Genomic DNA, 24,238 nt, shown 5'->3' on the forward strand with positions numbered 1-24,238 from the left:
AGGGACGCCTGTAAGAGGTAGTTGGTAGATTGGGAAACTTTTTCTTCTCGTCTCCAGCTTTCTCCAGCAGTTCGTCTAGGACTGGACCAAACAGGTATTCCCCTTCGCATGGGATAGAGCACAGACGGGATCTGGATTGAAGGTAACCCGGCCAACATTTCAGCCATAGGGCCCTGCGTGCTGCGTTTGATAGTCCGGCCGCCCTAGCCGCCATTCTTGCCGAATCTGCAGATGCGTCCGCGTGAAAGGCAGCGGCATTCTGAATTGTTGGCAGGAATTTCAACATAGAATCTCTGGAAACACCGCCTTCCAACTTAGACCCTAGCTGATCCAGCCAGACCATCATCGATCTGGCTGCACATGTTGCGGCTACAGCAGGTCTCAGGGCACCCGCCGACATCTCCCATGTCCCTTTAAGGAATGAGTCAGCCTTCTTATCGAGAGGATCCTTTAGGGAAGCCATGTCGTCGAAGGGGATAGATGATTTTTTAGACGCCTTAGACACCGCTGCGTCCAATTTCGGCGCCTTATCCCATGTATTCACCATGGGGTCCTCAAAGGGATATCTGCGTTTAAAGGCAGGTGGAAAAGAGCCTTTCTTCTCTGTTTTTTTCCATTCCCTTTTGATGAGGTTCTGGACCTTGTCATTGAGCCGAAAAGACCTACGTTTTTTAGGGTCTAGACCGCCAAACATTAGGTCCTGTGTAGAGAGTTCTGGCCTTTCATCAGCCACCCCCATGGTGGATCTAACTGATTTAATTAGTTTGTCCATTTGGCCCAATGGGAAACAGAACCGGTTAGACTCATCTTCCGAAGAGGACGCTGAGGAGACAGAGGCATCTGACTCATTCTCCCTACTAGGGCCAGCGGACGAATCCAAATCTGAGGCGCTAGGCTCCCTTCTTTTGGAAGGCTCCCGGGACAGGGATTTCAGGGAATCTTTCACCTCCTTCCTGATAATCTCCCTAAGGTTTGATGTGAAATCAGGAGACTCTTCCGCCACCTATGGGAGCGGAGAAAAAGGCTATGTAATTTATCTGGCGCTACCTCTATCAGAGTCCCCATCAATTTATTTCCTACCGTCTGCCGTACACACGACTGACAAAGTCTCTTAGGGTAGGCGTCTGGCAAAGGGCAAGCGCATAGCGCGCACTCCTTGTTTTTTGTTTTACCAGCGCTTTTTTTCCCCTACGGATATAAACATAGGAAAAGACTGCATCAGGGTACATTCACGAAGATCTCTTACCCAGGCAGTAGCGGTAGGTACCGGATTACTGGGGGGTCGGTCCAGATCCTTCTGTTTATATCTGCGACCGGGCTGGTTACTGCGTCCGCGGGCCTTCAGCTGGGGGTTCGCATGGGACTTCTCCGAGGATCTGTCCTGCTCCTGCTCCAGCAGACCGACGGCAGCTTCCGGCTCATCCATAGCTGCAGATGGGCTCACAAGCAGCCCTGCAGCGTTATGCTTGGCTATATATAGCCCACCCCCGAATCCGGAACATGTGCAGGTGTGTGGCCAGAATCTTTTCCTCCACCTGCAAATCCGTGCACCCCCCCCACCCCCCCCCCCAACCGCCCCTGCCGCATGCAGGACAGTGGTGATTTTACAAAAAAAACGGCCGGCGTCCAACTTCCGGTTTTAGCCCCGCCCCCCTGCGCGTCACTTCCGGTATCGGCTTGAGGGCTCAGGAACGCACCCGGAAGCCGGGGACAGCGTCGCCGGACCCCCTAGCCGCTACACCACCGCCGCCCGTGGCTGCAGCACAGCGGCAGAAGCCGGCGCCCGACCCCCGGCCTGCCAACCAAAAAAGGAGCGCACAGGGCACCACACCGCACTGCACCGACGGGGACTAGAGGCGGGGAAGACCGAGGCCCAGGAGGGTGAGCGGACCCCGGGGGGGGGCATACTCACCTCGCTGACCACTGGGGATGGACCTCCTCCGGACGTCGCTCCACCCTGCACCGCTCACTGTCGTGGAGTCCTACCCGGACCCACCGTGGCGCTTCCAGGGACCCGCACTGCCCGAGGTAGGAGACCCCCTCGCTACCTGGGTCGGACAGCCGGCCTGGGTATTGATAGGAGAAACAAAGTCGTATCTGCAGGGAATCCTGTCCTCCAGGAACAGGAAACCAACTGATGCGTGGGAGAGGTGCCGCCCTTATGTATCTGTAGGTTTCCTGTTCCTGAAGGGCGGATCCCCTCTCTCCGTAGTGCTGTCATGGACAACCGATAAATCATTGGTTTTAGCATGTCGTGTACTAGAAAATGGGAAAAAAACCAATTTCCAAGTGCGGTGAAATTGCAAAAAAGTGCAATCCCACACTTGTTTTTTGTTTGGCTTTTTTGCTAGGTTCACTAAATGCTAAAACCGAATAATACCTGCCAGTATGATTCTCCAGGTCATTACGGGTTCATAGACACCTAACATGACTAGACTGCGTTTTATCTAAGTGGTAAAGAAAAATTCCAAACTTTGCTTAAAAAAAAAAATCCGCAATTTTCCGTTACCCGTAGAGTCTCCATTTTTCGTGATCTGAGGTAAGGTGAGGGCTTATTTTTTGCGTGCTGAGCTGGCGTTCTTAATAATACCATTTCGGTGCAGATACATTCTTTTGATTGCCCGTTATTACATTTTAATGCGATGTTGCGGTGACCAAAAAAAACGTAATTCTGGTGTTTCGAATTTTTTTCTCGCTACACCGTTTAGCGATAAGGTTAATCCTTTTTTAATTGATAGATCGGGCGATTCTGAACGCGGCAATACCAAATATGTGCAAGTTTGATTTTTTTTTTTTATGGTTTTATTTTGGATGGGGCAAAAAGGGAGTGATTTAAACTTAATTTTTCGTATTTTTTTTTTTTTTAAACTTTTTTTTAACTTTCGCCATGCTTCAATAGCCTCCATGGGAGGCTAGAAGCTGGTACCACTCGATCGGCTCTGCTACATAGCAGCAATCATCAGATGCAGAAGAGATGCAGGCTTGCTATGAGCGCCGACCACAGTGGGGCGCTCATAGCAGGCCGGCATCAGTAACCATAGAGGTCTCAAGGACCTCTACGGTTACCATCCTGACGTATCGCCGACCCCCAATCATGTGACGGGGGTCGGCGATGCGATCATTTCCGGCCTGAAGCGCCGGTTAAATGCCGCTGTCAGTGGCATTTATCTGGTTAATAGCAGCGGGTGAATTGCGATTTCACCCGCCACATGTCAGCTCCTGTTCAAAGGAGCTGACATGTCCCGGCTTTGAGGTTGGCTCAGCGCCGGAGCCCACATCAAAGCATGGGACCCGACCTCTGCCGTAATAGTACGGCAGAGGTCGGGAAGGGGTTAAACCCAGATACTTCAGCAGACTGCCTAATCTTGGCGGTCAACTGCTCAACAGCCAAAGCAAACAGAAGAGGGGAGAGTGCACACCCCTGTCTCGTCCCTCTATGTAACTTAACCGTACGAGAAAACTCCATTCACCCTAAATACAGACTTCTTCCTGTACCACTGCTTGAAGAAACGGTTTTCTAAAAACCATCAGTAGGTTTGGAGTCGATTTTGAGTCCATCTCCAACTTGAAGGGGAAGGGTGGGGGTCCAGCTAGCTCATCTTAAGTAATTCCAGCCCATAGCAGTGCCTCACCTCCACGTTGCTGGAAGAGGAGGTCTGTGCCAGTTTCTAATCTAGCCACAGGTACATCCATATGGTCTGTCAAGAGTCATTCATCTCATCAGGCTGGAAAACGTTCGAAAAATTGGTCTTAGGGTATGTGCACACGTTGCGGATTCTGCTGCGGATTTTTCCGCAGCGGATTTGGAAAATCCGCAGTACAAAACCACTGTGGATTTTATCGCGGTTTCTTCTGTGGATTCCACTGCGGTTTTACAACTACAGTTTCCTATTGGTGCAGGGGTAAAACCGCTGCGGAATCCGCACAAAGAATTGACATGCTGCGGAAAATAATCCGCTGCTTTTCCGCAGCATGTGAACAGCGGTTTTTTTTCACATAGGTTTACATGGTACTGTAAACTTTGGGAAAACTGCTGCGGATCCGCAGCATCAAATCCGCTGCGGATCCGCAGCAAAATCCGCAGCGTGTGCACATACCCTAAGATTCTGCACACATAGGAATGCATTGATCTGCTAACTTCCCGCATGGGGCTATGCCCACGATGCGGGAAGTAAGCGGATCATGTGCAGATGGTACCCGGGGTGGAGGAGAGGAGACTCCTCCAGGCCTGGGAACCATATTTGTGTTAAAAAAAAAAAAAAAAAATTTAAATTAAAAAATAATGATATACTCACCTCTCAGCGCTGCACGTGGCCGTCCGGTCGCAGGGTTGCTGTGCGAGCAGGACCTGCGGTGACGTCGGTCACATGACCGTGATGTCACGAAGGTCCTTCTCGCACAGCATCTTTCGAACCAGACTGCCGTGTGCAGCGCCGAGGAGATCGGGACGTCAGAGGGTGAGTATAAACCATTTTTTTTAATTATTTTTAACATTACTATTGATGCTGCATATGCAGCATCAATAGTATAGGAGTAAACCCGCAGCGGAAACCGCAAAACAAACCGCGATAAATCTGCAGGGATAACCGCAGCGGTTTTGCCCTGCAGATTTATCAAATCCGCTGCGGGAGAACCCGCAGAGGACCCGACCTACCGGTGCACATAGCCTAAGATTTCTTTTCCCCAATCTTGACATTTCCTCTTCTGTTTCTTGGCCAGGTCCAGCCAGCCTTTCCACAGCCATGTCTCAGCACTTTGTACTTCTGGACCTCCAGCGAGGTTGTAGTTCTGGAACAGGAACTTCAAGGCAAAAAAAAAAAAAAAGTTGTTCTCTTTTGGCCAATTTTTTTAGGAATCTTGATAAAGAGTTGTATCCTTAGGCCTCATGCCCCTCATTACACATCACCTGATCTGCTCCATCCAAGAAGCAGTCACATTTACACAGCATCAGAGTCCGAAAATTTGCATAAAAGTGATATTACAGTAAAAACTCACTTCAATAATGATTCCGAGGTATGCGAAGTACAAAACATCAATAAAAGAAATAAAAAAAATAAAAAACTGAAGCCATACAAACATCTGGAAAAGGTATTTTATTGAAAATTATTTCATTTGGTTAACAATTCTAAAATAAATCTCCTTTCGTATCCGAATTAACCCATGGTCACCAAACATGCATTGTTGCAGAGAAGCTCCACACTTCTATTCATTCTTAGTGTCGCCGTCGGCAGGAGCTGGGTACATTTTTACCTTGTGGGCAACGGCTATGACATGAACTTTACAGTGCATAAGGCTGGGGCCTGTAAAGATAGCGCTGGCAACGTTTCGTTTTCCGTGTGGGCTCCAGTAGTAGGACATCCTGTGATCAGCTTATATTTTTGAGAAGGAGCTCAAAGAACAAGATGCTGCCTGACAGTCACAGTCTGCTGGATTACATAGAGTCACGTGAAAGTACAACAGTGCAGTGTAACAAAAAAAAAAAAATATGTATATCTCAAGACGGGAAAGGGTGAACATAGATATAACATAACATAAGGCCGAGCGATGACCGAGGATTAAGTTTCACAGCGCGAAACTAAAATAAAGTACTCAACAGCAGCTAGCCTGTTTGATGGTTTCTAGGTAGGAAGAGATTTATTTTTCTATAAGTTCTAACTTGACCCAAAACATGTACATTATAAAAGTGCTAGAGTTTACCTTTACGGACTTAAAAAAAACGATGTTGCCGAGACTTTCCTCTGATTAGCCCGGTCTCTTATGGATGCCCAGTCTCAGCAGCGCCTAATAAGCGTCCATATGCCCCTGCTTTTGGTAAATTCTCAATTTTTATTCCTTTCCCGATCAAAATACCCAACTTTTCACAATCCGAGAATTAAAGTCCATTACATCCCTTTCCCACATTGCTTAAAGAATATAATCTGGAGCGCGGCCATTCTTGCACGGTTTTTGGTCAATGCTTCAGGGTGAAGTCTGCAAGTGACAAATGTGGATTCTGACTGCGGAAATTTTCCCACAACATCTGTTCATATTGCAATTTTAATAAAATGGACATAAATGAAGACTAGATCATTGATGAGAAGGAGGAGAGGGAACAAATTTGATAGATGCATAGAGTTTGTTCTCGGGACTGGAGGACTGCGCTCATCTATAGAAGACTTGTCCATACGTCACTCACGATTTCCTTGCCCCCTGTCTCCAGGTAATAAGGGGCTCCTATAAGTACTAGGAAGGTGGTAGAGGCAACGCTACTCCAAATATCCATAATACACAGACAATACAGGAGTCATTTACATAACGAGGACAGTGTCTGCTTGACAAAAAAAAAAAAAAAAAAAGAGGGGGGGGGGAATAAAAAAAAGTTTTAAAAATACATTTTGCTAATTGGCGTCCTATAGGATAAGACACCTCATTACATAAGATTAGGAACTAGAAGAAGTTGAGTTGCTTCATATTTGGCTTATTTTAAGAACTTTTGCCCATGTCCACGGCTTGTCGTACATCGGCCACAGATTCAGGAACCTTCACAGTCATCCCGTTCATGAACGGCCGGAGGCAGATTTGGCAGCCGAGTCTTGAGCTATAGGGGGAACAAAATATGGCAGAAGATTTACACACAAAAGACACTAAACTCAAATGTGTGCTGACGGCTACCGAGCCACCAAAACAGCGCTGTTTGTGCTAGGACATTACAGAATCCCTGGAGGCGCCACATTAGAAGTCACTGGGGTCAGATGGGCTATGAAGGAAAGCCACAAGGCGTATGTCAAACAGGGCAAGTGAGGCAATATCAGACACCTGCTGGAATGTGTGAGCGATCAGCAGGGATCATGCATGCTTCGTGGCAAATATTGGTGGTAAGTCAAGACCACGTGGACTGTGATCATTTAAAAAAAAAAAAAAAAAGTAGATGAAGACTTACAATGTCCCTATTCAAGGAGGTCCCTCTCCACAAGAAGAAATGCAAGTTGACCGTGCAACACGGAGGGACATGAAAATCACTGTTGTGTTGATTTGTGATAGCAGACATGCAAGACCGCAGACAGGGTGCAAGGGTCACTGTTCGGACCAGCTGCATTGTTGCGCTGCTGACCCAAACAGTGAGCATCAGTAGAGAGCGATTACACAGACTCCATCCAGGATTAGAAGATAGTAGTGGGCTCTGATCTTTCACCAGAGAAGAACAAACAAGCTCTACCAGAAAGAGGCTGCAAGTCTAGTAAGTGGTGAGCTACTGCCGAAGGAAACAACCCTTTCATTTTTCTTGTTCCCTCCCATTTTCAGCTTAGTGGTAGGTGCAGGTGGCAAAATTTCTGCAACGGTCTGGGGTCTAAGGCCAATACTTCCAGAGATCTATGCAAATCTTGCGGAAGCACACACACGTTACCCAGTTTCTGCAAGGAAACTGGCGAGTGAGAATCTTACAGACGTGATAAAGCAATAAGCAGTAGGCCAAGAAGAGATATTACGTGTCAGTGAGTCCATAGGCCAGATCCAGCATGTCCATCTCCTCATCAGTAACCGGATCCAGCTGTTGAAATATATGATCCTCGAAGATGAGATGACAAGTCGAGCAGGCCAACGTCCCCTCACAAGCGCCTGGAGGGGAGACATGAAGGGTGCATTAGTCAATGGAAATATACCACGTTAGGCTCTCTGCAGACGATAATAGCAATGTGCAAAAAAGTAAAATTCTTGGAAAATAATGCAGAATATGTAAGAAACTCTTGTAAGGAAAATTAAAAACAAAAAAATGCAATAAGTAGTGGAGTCAACTGAAGTCCAAAGGTTACTACTCTCCTCACCAGAGAGAGCAACCAGAAGAGAATGGGATGCTCCAGTTTCTGAATGCAATTATTACATAACTAGAACAAACAGTTAACTCATCACCAAGGTCAACTTTAGACTTCCCTAGTGGGCACAGCAGGTCCCCGAGTGCCCCTCCGTCCTGTTTTGGCAGCACCAACTCCCCTTTGTAAAATAGTCTCCGTTAACTGGATCCTTCAAGAGCGTCAGGGACAACTTCTGCAAGGAGCCATGCAGATGAATGCAATTCGTGATAGCCTTCAGCTTTATGCATTTGACATTGGGTAATAATCACCTGACCACTAAAGGCACCAATGTCATTGAGCAGAACCCACCCATGAGGAACATTAGCCACCCCCAAGCTACACTGATGCAGATGGCTTTAAAAGAAGAGCTGCTCATTATTGCAGTAGGGTTGCTTTCCCAAAATTTGTTCAACCCAAAAGACAAGGATAAGTGCAAATTACACCTGAAAGGTGTTCATATTAATTATCCCTTTCCTTGACTAGAAGGCATCGCAAACATTCTTTTGCAGAACATGTCAGTAGCCAAGAACAGAGATCCGTCTTGGCTTACACCCGATCTAAGCCTAGTTCACAGCTACATTCAGGTCTGATTTTGAAGATTCCAAATAAAAAATACATTTGCAACTTTAGATGGAACAGATTCATATCAGCCAGAAATTAATGTCTCCATAAACAGGGTTTCCTTTTTAATAAGAAAAAAAAAAAAAAAAAAAAAACACCAACCCAAAACCCACAGCTGTAAATGTAGATACTTGAACCACTGGAGGGCACAGACAAAAGGGGCCCCTGTGCAAGATTATTATATAGGCCCTTTGCAGCCCAAACTCTCCTAAAAATGCAAAATTGAACCTGCGTTGGAGGTAGAAATGGGCCCCTTACCTCTTGGGCCCTTTTGCACTGCACAGGTTGCATCAATAGTATGTCCGCCCCTGATGTTAACCCCCTCATATCTCCAATCTGCTACTTTTAGGGTATGTGCACACGTCAGGATTTCTTGCAGAAATTTTCCTGACAAAATCCGGACATTTATGCCAGTAATCAGCATGCGTTTTTTTGCGTTTTGTATGCGTTTGTGCATTTTTTTTGCGTTTTGTATGCGTTTGTGCATTTTTTTTGCGGATTTTAGTGTTTTTTCCCCTAACACTCCAATTTAATGGGAAATCCGCAAAAATAATGAACATGTTGCTTTTTTCCCCCCGGAATGTGGGGGTTTTTTTGGCGGAAAAAAAACGCGACATGTGCACGAAAAATGCGGAATGCATTCTAAATTATAGGATGCATAATGTACGCAAAAAAAACGCAAAAATTCCAGAAGAAATCCTGACGTGTGCACATAACCTCAAAGAAAGAAAAAAAAAAAAAAAAAAATCTAAATCAAATCAATATTTGGTGCGACCGCACTTTTTGTAAGTGTATCTAGGAAAATTTATGTCGTTTTGAAGTTCTCTTCGAAAACTGTGCAGTGAGATTGTACCCAACATCTTGGAGAACTGACCACAGACCTGGGGATGTCACTTGTGCAAATCCTTCTGTCTTCATGCATTCCCAGACTATGATGTTGAGATCTGTTGGGGCCATATCACCACTTCTTGTATTTTTGCAATGAACACTTCTTTAGACTATCAGACAACCTCAGCTTAATCAGTTTAGGATCCAAATTAAAATAAAACCAGTGTATACTTTCCTCCTAAAGAGGCCATTCCTGCAGTGTATGCGCAGTTATTCCCTGTGTTACAGCAATATTGGCGTTCATGTATTCATTAATCGTACTGTACCAACGCATCGTGTAAGTATGTGTTTGTATATTGGCCACAGCACACCTGTATAGTCAAAGGATTTATCCTCTTAATATATTGCAATCATCATATACAGCACTGTACTTACAATTGCTCATTTTGTCTTTCTACCCAACTAATTATTTTCTCTGCTCTATAGAAATAGGAAGTCTCTTGTCCTCGTATTTATAATTCCCTTGTTAAACTCCTGACCCGGCTGCTCCCGTTTCCCACTCTGCCAGGGACTTTTGCAGTGGCTCATTACATGTGCAGAGAAATTGGACATCCTGTTTCTACATAGAGCTCAGACGGATGCAGCTAGTTTTAATCACTTGATGTCATAGACCTAATGGAAAAGAGAAGAGAAGAGTAGAAAGGCAAAACGAGCAATTGTAAGTACAGTGATTTATATAATATGATGACTGCAATATACACTCCCTGACAGAAGATATGTCGCTTATCCATGTTAAGTAAATATAAGCTTATAACCTGACGTTAAATTCATCCATTGGTTGTATAAATTATTCTTTTGAAAGCTGAAACCCTCTGAAATGTGGTTTAGGTTAAGAAAATAAATAGGTATCAATGCAAACATATTGATCAGTTAGTGGACACAGAATGGACAGATTTTGTCACGACAAAAGTTTTGTTGCCCGCAGAAAGTAATGTGATATTCAAACAAATAATTAACTTAAAATACAAATATCTGTTGCATAACATTGGTGAATGAAGTTGTGGTGCTATTAGAGTCATATTTAATATTTTGTGTGACTTCCAGGAGCTTGAAGGACTGCATCCATGCGGTTCAACGATTCATACAATTTATTAATTAAGTCATCAGGAATAGCAAAGAATGCAGTCTTACGTGCCTCCCAGAGTTCATCTAGATTCGTTGGTTTTCTCTTCCAAGCTTCCTCTTTCATCCTATCCCAAACATGCTCAATAATGCGCATACCTCACAGCAATCATGTCAAACCAAATTCCCCATATAAGATAAATGAGGAAAAACGAGGCTTAGCAAACTCCACCATATAAATAAAATATATAATTTTATTAGCAATAATTAAAATAATATTTACAACAAGAAAAACCTCTTCATAAAAATAGCTGGGAACAACATCTCAGCAGGAGACATGCAAAAATGGCAATGAAATATGCAATGTAAAGGCTACCGGTACCAATATGCACACCAACTGCAGTAATCTGATATAATTCTAAAGAATTAGGAGCTACAGTGAATCATAACAGGATTATTATGGAAACAAAATTCCTAAAATATCTGTAGCTCTATAAATCCATTAATCTACTCCTAATGCTAATGCAGAGCTGAAATAAAGTGCACTGTGCTATAGAAATTGGACCATGCCCATAAATAATGCCAAAAGAATCAAACTTACATCAGTGTAAACTCCAAGCAGAGAGTGCTCCACAGCAACCCCGACAGCACCGTTTCGCCTGACTGGATTCCTCACATAAGGGGCGTAAGTGTCTATCACTAGTTACTCTGCATTTATATACCGTAAGAACAGCTGTTCTGAGCGTCGGCATAATGGGGGTGGTATAGCGCATGCGCAGGTTATCGGACGTGTCTGTGTAAAAGTGACTTCCGGAACTCTGCGCCTGGAACGCGAGCGTGGAACGCTTCGCCCTCCTATATGCACAGAGCAGGAAGTCACCGTGACATCACCAACCGGCGCATGCGCAGCCCACATGCAGAGGCTAGAAAGAAGCGCCGGTGAATCTACCGAAGGCAGAAGAAAAATTATCTAATTACTAAAACAAACATTCTAAATGGCTGCAGCATAAATAAATATAATGGCATCAAAATTATATATGTATATATATATATATATATATATATATATATATATATATATATATATATATATATATATATATATATATACACACACACACACATACATATATACATATACATACTTACACACACACACACACACACATACACACACAGAACGAGGACTATAAAAGACAAACAAGCCATATAAATACCCACATATAAAAAATAAATAATTATATAAATGTACAACTATATAATATATTACAAATAAGTGATAACGTATATTAATATAAATATAATCTTGATATCTCAATATACATAATACATCCATCTAATACCAGAATTAATAAGTGAACAATGTGTATATAATAATTTGATAATTTATAGTATAGTTATCAAAAATAATTCAATTAATAAATATATAATTAATAAATACCTAAATTAAATAAAAGGTGTAAGTGCATACGATAAATAAGACATATAAATAAACAAACATAACAGTCTCCGAGATATTAAAGTCTGTGAACATCTTCATGTGGCTTCCTGCTGCTGTATCTTCTTTCTACCACTTCATCGGAAAAAGGGGAACGCCATCATGTCAGAAGGATAAGGTGCCATAAGGTAAGTTGCTGCCAAACATATAACCTTAATCACTAAATATAAAATATACAATTAGTATAAAACATAGACACATACAAACACAATTAAAAGACTACAAGAAATATTCAAGATAAAAAGGAGAAAAACGCAAAAACAAAAACTAAAGGCCTCAGGGAAAAGAAGCGGAACCTTAAAAGGATGAAGGACTTAGAAGCAAGCTGAAAGCTTGAAGCTGAAGTCAAAAATATTAAGAATGAAGTGAGGTTCATTACCAAGTTCAACAAACAATGGCCGGAATTATCTAACATTATGCATAAGCATTGGAGTATTCTACTATCTGATCCTATTCTGAATAAATTTCTTCCGAGTCGTCCTCTAATGGTTCCTAGAAGATCCAGGAACCTAAAGGATCTTCTTGTACATAGACACTATTCCGCAACTGGTTACAAGTCTGTTTGGAGGTAACGGCTTTTTTCCTTGTAAAATGTGCAAAGGATGTTGTAATTTGTTTAGAAGTAGTTCTTTTACTAATTTTGATGGATCTAAAATTTTTGAGATTCGTAAGAGGCTCACCTGTACATCTAAAGGTGTGATATATCATGCCCATTGCCCATGTAATAAAGTCTACATTGGTCCAACTACGCGAGAATTACGGGTAAGAACAAGGGAACATGTATGAGACATTGAGAAGTCTGTAACCGTCAATGATCTTAGTACTTTGAAAACTCTGCCTAGGCATTTTAAGGTGCATCACCAATCTGATCCTAGAGGACTTAAGATCCAGGCCATTGATCAGATTCAACTTGGTATTAGAGGGGGTAACTTAGCCAAAGCTCCAGCCCAAAAAGAGAGTAAATGGATTTATTTATTGGGAACTTTGGCACCATATGGCCTTAATGAGACCCTGGGCTTCAATTCATTTTTATAATAAATTCATATCTTAGTGCTGAGTCCATTGTTCTCTCACCTATGTAGTATTGCTTCTAAGTCCTTCATCCTTTTAAGGTTCCGCTTCTTTTCCCTGAGGCCTTTAGTTTTTGTGTTTTTCTCCTTTTTATCTTGAATATTTCTTGTAGTCTTTTAATTGTGTTTGTATGTGTCTATATGTTTTATACTAAGTGTATATTTTATATTTAGTGATTAAGGTTATATGTTTGGCAGCAACTTACCTTATGGCACCTTATCCTTCTGACATGATGGCGTTCCCCTTTTTCCGATGAAGTGGTAGAAAGAAGATACAGCAGCAGGAAGCCACATGAAGATGTTCACAGACTTTAATATCTCGGAGACTGTTATGTTTGTTTATTTATATGTCTTATTTATCGTATGCACTTACACCTTTTATTAAATTTAGGTATTTATTAATGATATATTTATTAATTGAATTATTTTTGATATCTATACTATAAATTATCAAATTATTTATTATATACACTGTTCACTTATTAATTCTGGTATTAGATGGATGTATTATGTATATTAATGAGATATCAAGATTATATTTATATTATACTTTATCACTTATTTGTAATATATTATATAGTTGTACATTTATATAATCATTTATTTTTATATGTGGGTATTTATATGGCTTGTTTGTCTTATAGTCTTCGTAATATAAATATATATATAAATATATATATATATATATATATATATATATATATATATATATATATATATATATATATATATATATATATATATATATATATATATATATATATATATATACCATTATATTTATTTATGCTGCAGCCATTTAGAATGTTTGTTTTAGTAAATAGATAATTTTTCTTCTGTCTCTGCCTTCGGTAGATTCACCGGCGCTTCTTTCTAGCCTCTGCATGTGGGCTGCGCATGCGCCGGTTGGTGATGTCACGGTGACTTCCTGCTCTGTGCATATAGGAGGGCGAAGCGTTCCACGCTCACGTTCCAGGCGCAGAGTTCCGGAAGTCACTTTTACACAGTGACGTCCGATAACCTGCGCATGCGCTATACCACCCCCATTATTCCGACGCTCAGAACAGCTGTTCTTACGGTATATAAAAGGCAGAGTAACTAGTGATAGACACTTACGCCCCTTATGTGAGGAAGCCAGTCAGGCGAAACGGCGCTGTCGGGGTTGCTGTGGAGCACTCTCTGCTTGGAGTTTACACTGATGTAAGTTTGATTCTTTTGGCATTATTTATGGGCATGGTCCAATTTCTATAGCACAGTGCACTTTATTTCAGCTCTGCATTAGCATTAGGAGTAGATTAATGGATTTATAGAGCTACAGATATTTTAGGAATTTTGTTTCCATAATAATCCTGTTATGATCCACTGTAGCTCCTAATTCTTTAGAATTATATCAGATTACTGCAGTTGGTGTGCATATTGGTACCGGTAGCCTTTACATTGCATATTTCTTTGCCATTTTTGCATGTCTCCTGCTGAGATGTTGTTCCCAGCTATTTTTATGAAGAGGTTTTTCTTGTTGTAAATATTGTTTTAATTATTGCTAATAAAATTATATATTTTATGTATATGGTGGAGTTTGCCAAGCCTCGTTTTTCCTCATTTATCTTATATGGGGAATTTGGTTTGACATGATTGCTGTGAGGTATGTGCATTATTGTCTATGGACATTTGATAAAACCTCAGTGATGTTCATGTCTGGTGACTGGGCTGGCCAGTCCTTGAACACCTTGATCTTTTTTACCTGGAGGAACTTTGTTGTAGAGATGGATGTATGAGATGGAGCACCATCCTGCTGCCGAATTTGACCCTTTTATGGTTTAGAATATAAGAGGCAACTAATACTTCTTGATATTTTAGGCTATTGATATTGCCTTCCACCTTGCAAATGTTTCGCACACCCCCATACTGAATGTAACCCCAGACCATGATCTTTCCACCACCAAATTTAACTGTTTTCTGGATGTATTTTGGATCCATACGGGCTCCAGTAGTTCTGCAATATTTGCGATGGCTGTGGTATAATTCTGCTGAAGATTCATCAGAGAAATCTACATTCTGCCACTTTTCCAGAGTCCATCTTTTGCGTGCCCAGCAGGCTGTGGGACTTTGCAAGTGCCACACGGTTTTTTTATTTGCTTTTTGTTTAGTGCTGGCTTGTTGATCTCGCCGAGTTCGAGCTACACAGCAGTGCCATGAAACAAGCCAAGGTGTGGTACAATAAGCTGGCAGTGCACATCACACAGATGGCAATGTATTACTCTTTCATGCGATCAGTGTGCAGGCCGGACCGGGACCTTTGCTCAGTTCCAAAAGGTGTATGTCACAACAAAAATATTCACGTACCAGGAAGAAGCAATCAATTCAAATATGGAGTCACCGGTTAGGCAGATCAGGGGCTCTCCAGACACTACATGGCCTCGATTCCAGCCAATTTTCGCATTCAAAAAGTCAAATGGTGCTGCTTCCCTTCCAAGCACCCGAGCATGCTCGGTTAAGACATTTTCTGAGCACGTTTGTTCATCACTAAGATTCCTTTAAGAACAATGCTCATTATACAGAACAAAGTCCTGGGAAGTGATGATACAGCCCACACACAGCCCTTATCTCAATATAGAGTCTGTGGCATTACACAAAGACCGAAAAAGTTCCTTCAAAAAACTGGCGCTCCTAGAAGTGATGCCGTTTTGAAGGCAAAGGACAATCACACCAAATATTGATTAGATTCATAATTTACTCTTAATTCACTTTGCATTTGATTAAACATATATAACTTTTGAAAGCGTTCTTTCTACACCTGTACAAATTCCATTGCATTCTTGAAATAAAACTCACGCCTTTTGTTGCAGCCATCGCCATCTACTTACCAAAACCATCTATGTCCAAGTTTTTTTCTACAACAAGGTCCAGAAGGGATTCTCCGATCTTTCCCTCTGCCACAATGGCCTCCCCATCCCGATTTACAAACTTGACTGTAACTTTGTCTTCTGAGCTGCAAAGAGAAAAGAGGAAAAAAAAAAAAGTTAATTTACACAGTGAACATCCCATCTACTGGCCAAACCAGAGACCTATAACCAACAAGAACATAGAAGATTTCTGGTAAGGCCATTGGGCCATGTGTACACACCACAGATGGCCTTTAGTCCACATATATTAAAGGGCTACTGAAGCCATGACCCATCTATGGTGACTGGAGGTTCTAGAGTTTCAGTTATCCAGCAGATACTTGTTCAGATTGGATTACCTCCAATTTTTAGAAAAAAAAAAAAATTTAGGAAAAAAAAAAAACAATCACAACAAAATGGGTATAAATCAGAGGCAGGTGTTAGATTTCTTCTGATCACATGTATGCTTCAGATTTTGAGTATTGTAATGTACACAGTAGGGGAGCTTTATCTGCACACAGGCTCGGGGTTCTTTTTCCTTCCCTATAGAGACACCGATGCGAGTAATCATGCGACTAGGACTCGTCAGCTCAACTGTAGTCCTAGTCTTGTAATCAGGCAGTCATAAAAACAGGGTCAAAAAGGTGCAGACAGGTTTATTTTGATCATATTTCAGCTACAGGTATAAAACGCTTTACGGCGGCACTTCCCTCACTATTACAGATATCAATGCCAGGGAGTGCGTGAAAGTTGCCCAACTTGTTGTACAACAGGCTTTGCTCTCCTTAAGTGTTTGGTAAGTTGCAAAAAAAACATGTGGGACATTCCTGGACATTTAATATATCATTATGGGGTTTTTTTCCCCTTCAACGTTTCAAGTCCAGTATATGCGAATTGTATAAATGAAGCAGGTAGTTCTCCAATAGGTGCATACATGGATGAGGGTCCACAGTGACACCCACAGCCTGCAGAGGAGGTAGTTTCTCCTGGTGGAGACCACCAGCTGGCAAAGTCAGATTTATAGCAGCAGCAATGCAGAGACCACAGAAGAAAACAGAGTTTCTAGTGCCACCCACTGGAGCTAGTTACTTTACAAGTCATTATGAACAAACTGGCTCAGATAAGGTGTTATCCGCCATGCCCGGTGCTAACCGAGTGTCTTCGGTGGGCTCGAATAATATGCTTGAGTCCCTACAAAACATGCAGGGATTGCCCGTTTATTAGACAATCCCTGTATGTGTTGCTGCTGTCTAACATCCATGAGACATGCAGCCACAGGGACTTGAACAGATTATTTGAGCATGCTGAAGTCACTCAGTTAGCACCCAAGCATGCTGGAATAAAGCCTTATCCAATCACATTCACTCATTACCAGTTACAAGTCAATGTCTGACCCATTGAAGAACAGGTCATCACGATTTTGCAAATTAAAGACATGGCAGTAATAGCGCTGTTACACAGATTAACTAGATACCTTTAGTGAAGAAATCCGCACTTGGGAAGTTTCAAGATCATGAGATTTCAGTGTACGGGGGCCGGACTGTTACAGGGTCTTCTACTCCACCATCGATCCTGCCACCTGCCTCCATCTGAACTGCAGGTCACTGCTTTTTCCATCGACCCGCCTCCGGTTTAAGAGATTTCACAAGCATGAAATTTTAAAGCTGTGGTTGAGCCGGGATCTCAGTATGCACATGCATCACCTCCAGTGATATTTTACTGAAGACCAACCAGAAAGTCAATCTGCACCCATGTAGCCTGCAGCAATGAAAGCACCGGCACAAAACTTCAAAAACATCGGAAGCAGGAGGAGGAGCAGAAGACCCAGTGCACCTAAACATTACCCGACAACTTCTACTGCAAATTAAAGAACCACCAATTTCTCCACAAATTCTCTTTAACAAACTATATGTTCACTCAAAATAATGTCTTCACCAAAAAGGAAAAAAACCTCCATATGCAGTTTGCCGAGGGGCTACAGCTTCTCCTTGTGGCAAGAACTTCCAAAAACAGTTGTCTGCAGATGGAGGAGTCCCCTATTTGGCTTAGCCATTACACTAGTCAACAGCTGCCATGAAACGACGGTCGATCCACTATAAACCAGCAAATGATGCATGATGTTTGTTCATCAAAGTGATTGCTGGAAGGTTTGCACAAGCCATTATCATCGGCCCATCTACTTGGGCTTTAAGTCATGCTGCCGGGCTCGTGAAAGGGTCGTCATGGACCTGCAAGCAGCAACCTTCATAGGTGGAGGCTGTAGGCCTCAGACAACCTTAACATGGTGGCATTTTACCATTTCTAGGTTCTCCACAATGCCCAGCTGGAGGCAGTCATGACATGATGGTGGTTGTAGTTTAGCAATAGCTGGAAAGTCACAGGATGGAAACCACTGTACGAGCTAAGAAAAATAGAGAAGACCATACATAACAGAATGACTCCAGGGGCCAATGTGGATTCATGTGTACAGAAGCATTGGGGAAACATGGAGTCTCACACAATGTTTGATCCATTGAATGAACTATCAACCTTCGACTCTTCTGTATCTCCACAATGTGCATTCCACCGCTGCCTACGTGGGAGACACAGGGCGTTATCTTATCTGCAGTCCATAACCTTAATGTACGGGATCGGGATCGGGTGACCATTCGATAACCAACACTGATAAGTTAGGCAATGGCATATGCAGAGACTTCGCCCACTTGACAGAAAAAACAAAACAAAACAAACACCACACAGGAGGATTGAATGATTAACCCCTTAGTGACAACCAATACGTCTTTACGACCTCACTGGTGAAAATGCAGCAGCTGTCGACTGCACCCTATAGCTGACACCCTGCTGTATGAGCCTTGGTGCTGGCATCAACCATGGCTCTTTAACCCCTTAGATGCTGCTGTCAATAGTGACTATGGCATGAAAGAGTGTGGGGGTTCCCTCTTTAACCCCAGTGGCACCCTGAGATCAAGATAGTGTGGTCCTGATTTTTGTCATGGCAATTCATAGCCAAATACCTGCCTTAGAGTCCTCCCAGCTATAGCAACCTGTTCAGTAGCTAGCAACATTTACCGTATTTTTCGGACTACAAGACGCACTCCCCCCCCCCCCCCCCAAAAAAAAAGAAAGGGGGGAAAATAGGGGATGCGTCTTATAGTCGTAATGCAGGCTTACCCGGTGTGGTGGCGGCGGCAGAGATGCGGTATGGCGTGCGCTGGGTCCCTTCCACCGGTGAGGTGACGCAGCGGCCCAGAATGCAATGTGAGCAGCAGAGCCGGGTTGATCACCGGTTTATCAGTGGTGGCGGTCATCTTCCTGAGGCCGCGCGTGCGCAGATGGAGATCGCGGTGGCCATTTTCCTGAAAACGAGTTCGCAGATTTAGATCTCGGCTTCTGGCTGAATCCCCAGGAAGCAGAGCGCTCCATCTGCGCACGCGCGGCCTCGGGAAGATGGCCACCGCCACTGATAAACCGGTGATTAACCCGGCTCTGCTGCTCACATTGCATACTGGGCCACTGCGTCACCTCACCTGTGGAAGGGACCCTGCTCACACCATACCGGTCATTATCACCGCACCTCTGCCGTCGCCACACCACTGCTGCAACCCCCCCCCATGGACACCAGGCCGTGGCGTCGCCCACCTAAGCAGGAAGGGACCCTGCTCAGGTGCACGCCGTACCGCATCACCCCACCTCTGCCGACACCATGCCTCCTGTGACCCTGCTCTGCCACCACCAGCCCTCAGGTAAGATACTGTAAATTCAGACAATAAGACGGACCCCCATCTTATAAAAAAAAATAAATCTTTTTTTTCTGCAATTTTCACCCCAAATTTGGGGTGTGCCTTATGGTCCGGTGCGTCTTATAGTCCGAAAAGCACAGTAGGTGGTAAAACAACATTTCCAGGACGTCCCCCTGACAGCACTCTGGAGGACGTCCTCCTCCTCCTTGCAGGGACAGGAAACACCACGAGAGGTTAAAAGGTCCCACTCCGCCCCCTTTCCTTAGTGTTTTTCCTGTCCCTGCATGGAGGGACACACGAGAGATCAAGCTTACCGGATCGGAGGGCTCAGGGGGATCGTGCGGCTGGTCCAATATCCTTCCCCCTCGTCGATAGCCCAGGGCACATACTTCCCGGGTGGGAGCCCCTGTGCCCAGAGACCAGTCGAGCGGATGCGCTCCTGGGTGAGCCGCTTCCTCCCAGGGGGAGGCTCTCGGCTCAGGCGCCAGGAAGGACAAGAGGCGCCGGCGCCAGGAAGGAGAAAGGGCACAGAGGTCCGCATGCTCTCATACGAGCATGCAGGGGCGGCAGAACCTCCGGCGGCAGTGTATGCGTTCCACAGTGTGAAACGCTGAGACATCCATAAAGAAGCGCCGGATATGGGAATGGGCGTCCAGCGTTCTACACGGCAAGCGCTGCATTGAACCAGGACGCACATTCACATGCACGTGCCGGAAAGGAGGTCTGCAATGCCAGAGACAAGGGGTAAGTGCAGCAGTGCTGCTAAATCCCTACATATTTATCTAGCAGGAGATGTTCTATTTATACGGTATATTTATATTTAAACAGAGGATATGGATCCCAGGAGTGAGGAGACTGGGGTAAGTGTGCATAGCGCATTTTACCTTTCCCACTTATTCCTAAGTCACTAAGATGTACTCACTCTTATACTTAGGATAAGGAGGCTCAACAGACATCCCTGCCAGTGGCAAAAAAAGTCAGGCAAGGCACTGACAAAGTCCAGACGATGCTCCATATGTAATGCAAAGTTACCAGAAGCACATAAAAAGGAGTTGTGCGGGTCCTGCATCTCTAGAGTTGTAAGAGAAGAACAACCATCATTATTATCCGAAATGAGATCTTTAATTCGGGAAGAAGTACAGAATTCATTAGCTACCATGCGGTACCCCTCCAGCCCAGGTCGGGGTCGCAAAAGACCACGGATGGACCTGGATGATGTTGAAGTTTCATCTAAGGAAGAATCAGATGGTAGAAGTTCGGATCAAGAAGAAGGAGAACTACCATTAGAGGAACAGGATCAAGGAAGAAAATTTCTATTTCCTGTGGAAGAGACAGAAGATTTAGTGCAAGCTGTGAGGAATACAATGCAGATGAAAGAAGAGCCGCGGCCGAAATCCAGACAAGATTTGATGTTTGGAGGGCTTACATCACAAAGACAGACGGTATTCCCTGTAAGCGATCACCTCAAACAGATGATATTGCAAGAATGGAAGGATGCAGAACGCAGACTGATAGTGTCTCGGGAGTTTAAAAGTCGTCTACCATTTGATCCGGAGGATATTAAGACATGGGAGGAAATTCCGAAAGTCGACGTACCTATAGCCAAGGTTACTAAAAAAACGGCTATTCCATTTGAGGACTCATCTAGTCTCAGAGACGCTATGGACCGCAAAGCAGATATTCTGTTGCGCCGTTCTTGGGAAACGTCGGCAGCACTGATAAAGGCAAACATTGCAGCCACGTCAGTAGCTAGATCAATGTATTTGTGGATGGGGCAGTTAGAGGAACATTTGGTGAATAAAACCCCGCGGGCTGATATAATTTCCTCCTTACCCATCATAAAGTCTGCCACAGCCTTTATGGCTGACACGTCAGCAGAATCTGTGAGATTTGCAGCCAGAAATAGTTCATTGTCCAATGCGACTCGTAGAGCTATATGGCTTAAATCTTGGTCAAGAGATAATGCATCTAAAAATAAGTTATGTGCTATTCCCTTTTCAGGATCCAAGGTATTTGGACAGGCATTAGACAATAAAAAAGGGTTTCCTGAGGAAAAACCGAAAAAATTTCAGCCATTTCGGAAAAGACCCCCACCTCGAAGTTCCTATAGAGGCAAACAGCCTGACTATAGAGAACAGTGGAGATCCAGCAGAGGTACATATAGAGGAGACTATTCTCAGAACCGAAGGGGAAGAAATTCCCTGTTTGGGTCAAGCCCTAGATCTAGGAGACAATGACGCCATAGGTATAGGGGGCAGACTCAGTCTTTTTCTGAACTGGGGAAAAAAAAAAAAAAAAAAAAAAAAAAAAAAAATCACAAAAAATGCCTATGTCCTCAAAATAATTTCAGAAGGTTACAAGATAGAGCTCGTATCCCCAGCACCACAGAGGTGTATCCCACCTACCAGTGTGGCGAAAAATTCACCAATGTTCACAGACCTTCTGAAGTTGTTCAGTTCTCAAGTTATAGTGCGGGTTTCCACAACAGAACTAGCCAGAGGTCACTACTCTTCACTATTTTCAATTCCAAAGCCATCAGGAGAAACACGCACAATAAACCTAAAACCCTTGAACGTCTATGTAAGATACAAAATGGAATCAATAAAAACAACTGTCCACCTCATAGATAAAGATGCGGTAATGTGTACGCTCGACCTAAAAAGCGCGTATCATCAGGTTCCAATCCATGCAACATCTCAGGAGCTTCTGAGGTTTTCTGTAAAGATTCCGGACCAAACCTGCCACCTCCAATTTCAGTGTCTCCCGTTCGGCCTGGCCTCAGCACCAAGGATATTTACAAAACTGGTAGCAGAGGTGGTGGCATACTTAAGAAACGAAGGAATTACAATAATTCCTTATTTGGACGATTTTCTGCTGGTAGCCAGAACAACAAACATCTTAATCCTACACAGGGATCGAGCCATTTCAGTCCTAGAATATCTAGGTTGGGTCGTGAATCAAGAGAAATCACACATAAAACCCGAATCTCGGAAGGTATTTCTGGGAGTTCTTCTAGATGCCACCTCAAGACAATCCTTTTTGCCAAGAGAAAAGCAGGTGTCAATGAGAACGTTAATCATGGAATTCCTAAAGCATCGGATTACTATAAGATCGGCCATGAAGATCTTAGGGAAGATGACAGCCTGTATCACTTGCGTAAGGTGGGCACAGGCTCACTCAAGATTATTACAGGATCAGGTTCTCTCGACATGGGATCGACGTCAGTCATCGCTGGACAGAATAATCCATCTATCAAGAGCAGTAAAAAAGTCATTGCACTGGTGGACACAATACAGCAACCTAAGAGTTGGATCTTGACCCCTTGTGTGGTGATCACTACAGACGCCAGTCAGTGGGGTTGGGGTGCCCATCTAGAAGGATCGTTCATCCAGGGCAGGTGGCCAGAAGATATCAGTCAAAGATTTTCAAACTACAGAGAGGTTTACGCTATTTGGGAAGCTCTAAGAAGGAATCACTCTCGCTTGAAGAACAAACATGTGAAAATCCTAACAGACAACATGACAGCGGTATCCTTCATAAGACACCAAGGAGGTCCCAGACACAAACCACTTCAGGAGTTGGCACGAAGAATATTTTTTTGGGCAGAGAACACAGTCCTGTCAATCACAGCAGTCCACTTAGAGGGATCTCAAAACGTCCTGGCCGATTATTTGAGCAGAAAAGAAATCTGTCCGACAGAATGGGAATTAAATCAAGAAATCTTTCACCGATTATGTCATCATTGGGGGACTCCCAAGATAGATCTATTCGCTACAAGAAAAAATTTGAAGGTGGCCAGATTCTATTCCCTCAACCCTACGGACATGCTGGAAGCAGTCGACGCCTTGAGTCAAACATGGGTCGAACCACTCTCTTATGCATTTCCTCCAATAGCACTCATTCCGAGAGTACTCAGGAAGATTCAGGAAGACCAAGCAACAGTTCTGATGGTTGTGCCATTCTGGCCAAGAAGGAGCTGGTTTCCGTTGTTAGGAGCCATGACAACAGACAGTCCAATCAGACTTCCCCTATGGAAGGACATCATTCATCAAGGGCCCGTGTTACATCAAAACCCGGAACGATTACACCTTTCAGCGTGGATCCTGAGAGGGACATCTTGAAATCGCAGGGGCTATCTGATGAAGTCATCTCAACAATCCAAGCTAGTCGTAAGCCAGTAACTTCAGCTATTTACTACAAAATTTGGAAGAAATTCTGTATGAAAGGTGGCAGGTCGGCCGTGATGTCGGAAAACCCGGATGTTCCCAGAGTTCTGGATTTTCTCCAATCTGGATTCAATATGGGGCTGAGACCTAGTACCCTTAAGGTGCAGATTTCGGCTCTTAGCACATTTCTGGATTATCCGTTGGCCTCTCACCCTTGGATAATTAGATTCGTAAAAGCCATCCAGAGATTACGTCCCACGTTTAGACAATTAACTCCCACTTGGGATTTAAATTTAGTGCTCAGAGCCCTATGTAAAGATCCTTTTACCCTTAAAGGTGACATGCCCATTGCAATACGAACTTGGAAAACAGCTTTTTTGGTAGCAATTACAACGGCCAAAAGAGCAGGGGAGATACAAGCCCTGTCAATTAGGGATCCGTACCTCCAGGTTCGTGAGGATCATAATCTTAAAACTAGATCC

The 24,238-nt window shown here is 43.6% G+C and overlaps 1 protein-coding gene across 1 annotated transcript in view; it reads right to left on the bottom strand.

Moving 5' to 3' along the window:
* Positions 1 to 5,078: 5,078 nt before the first annotated feature.
* The window catches only part of FDX1 (ferredoxin 1), a 30,901-nt gene continuing 11,741 nt past the window's right edge, over positions 5,079 to 24,238 (bottom strand). The window contains exons 2-4 of the mRNA XM_077298331.1: positions 15,833 to 15,957; positions 7,467 to 7,596; positions 5,079 to 6,577 (exon numbers count right to left, since the gene is read on the bottom strand). Of these exons, the coding sequence (XP_077154446.1) occupies positions 6,463 to 6,577; positions 7,467 to 7,596; positions 15,833 to 15,957 (370 nt within the window). The 3' untranslated portion in view covers positions 5,079 to 6,462. The remainder of the gene's footprint in view (positions 6,578 to 7,466; positions 7,597 to 15,832; positions 15,958 to 24,238) is intronic.

Source organism: Ranitomeya variabilis, chromosome 3, assembly GCF_051348905.1.
Source record: "Ranitomeya variabilis isolate aRanVar5 chromosome 3, aRanVar5.hap1, whole genome shotgun sequence".
Lineage (NCBI taxonomy): Eukaryota > Metazoa > Chordata > Amphibia > Anura > Dendrobatidae > Ranitomeya > Ranitomeya variabilis.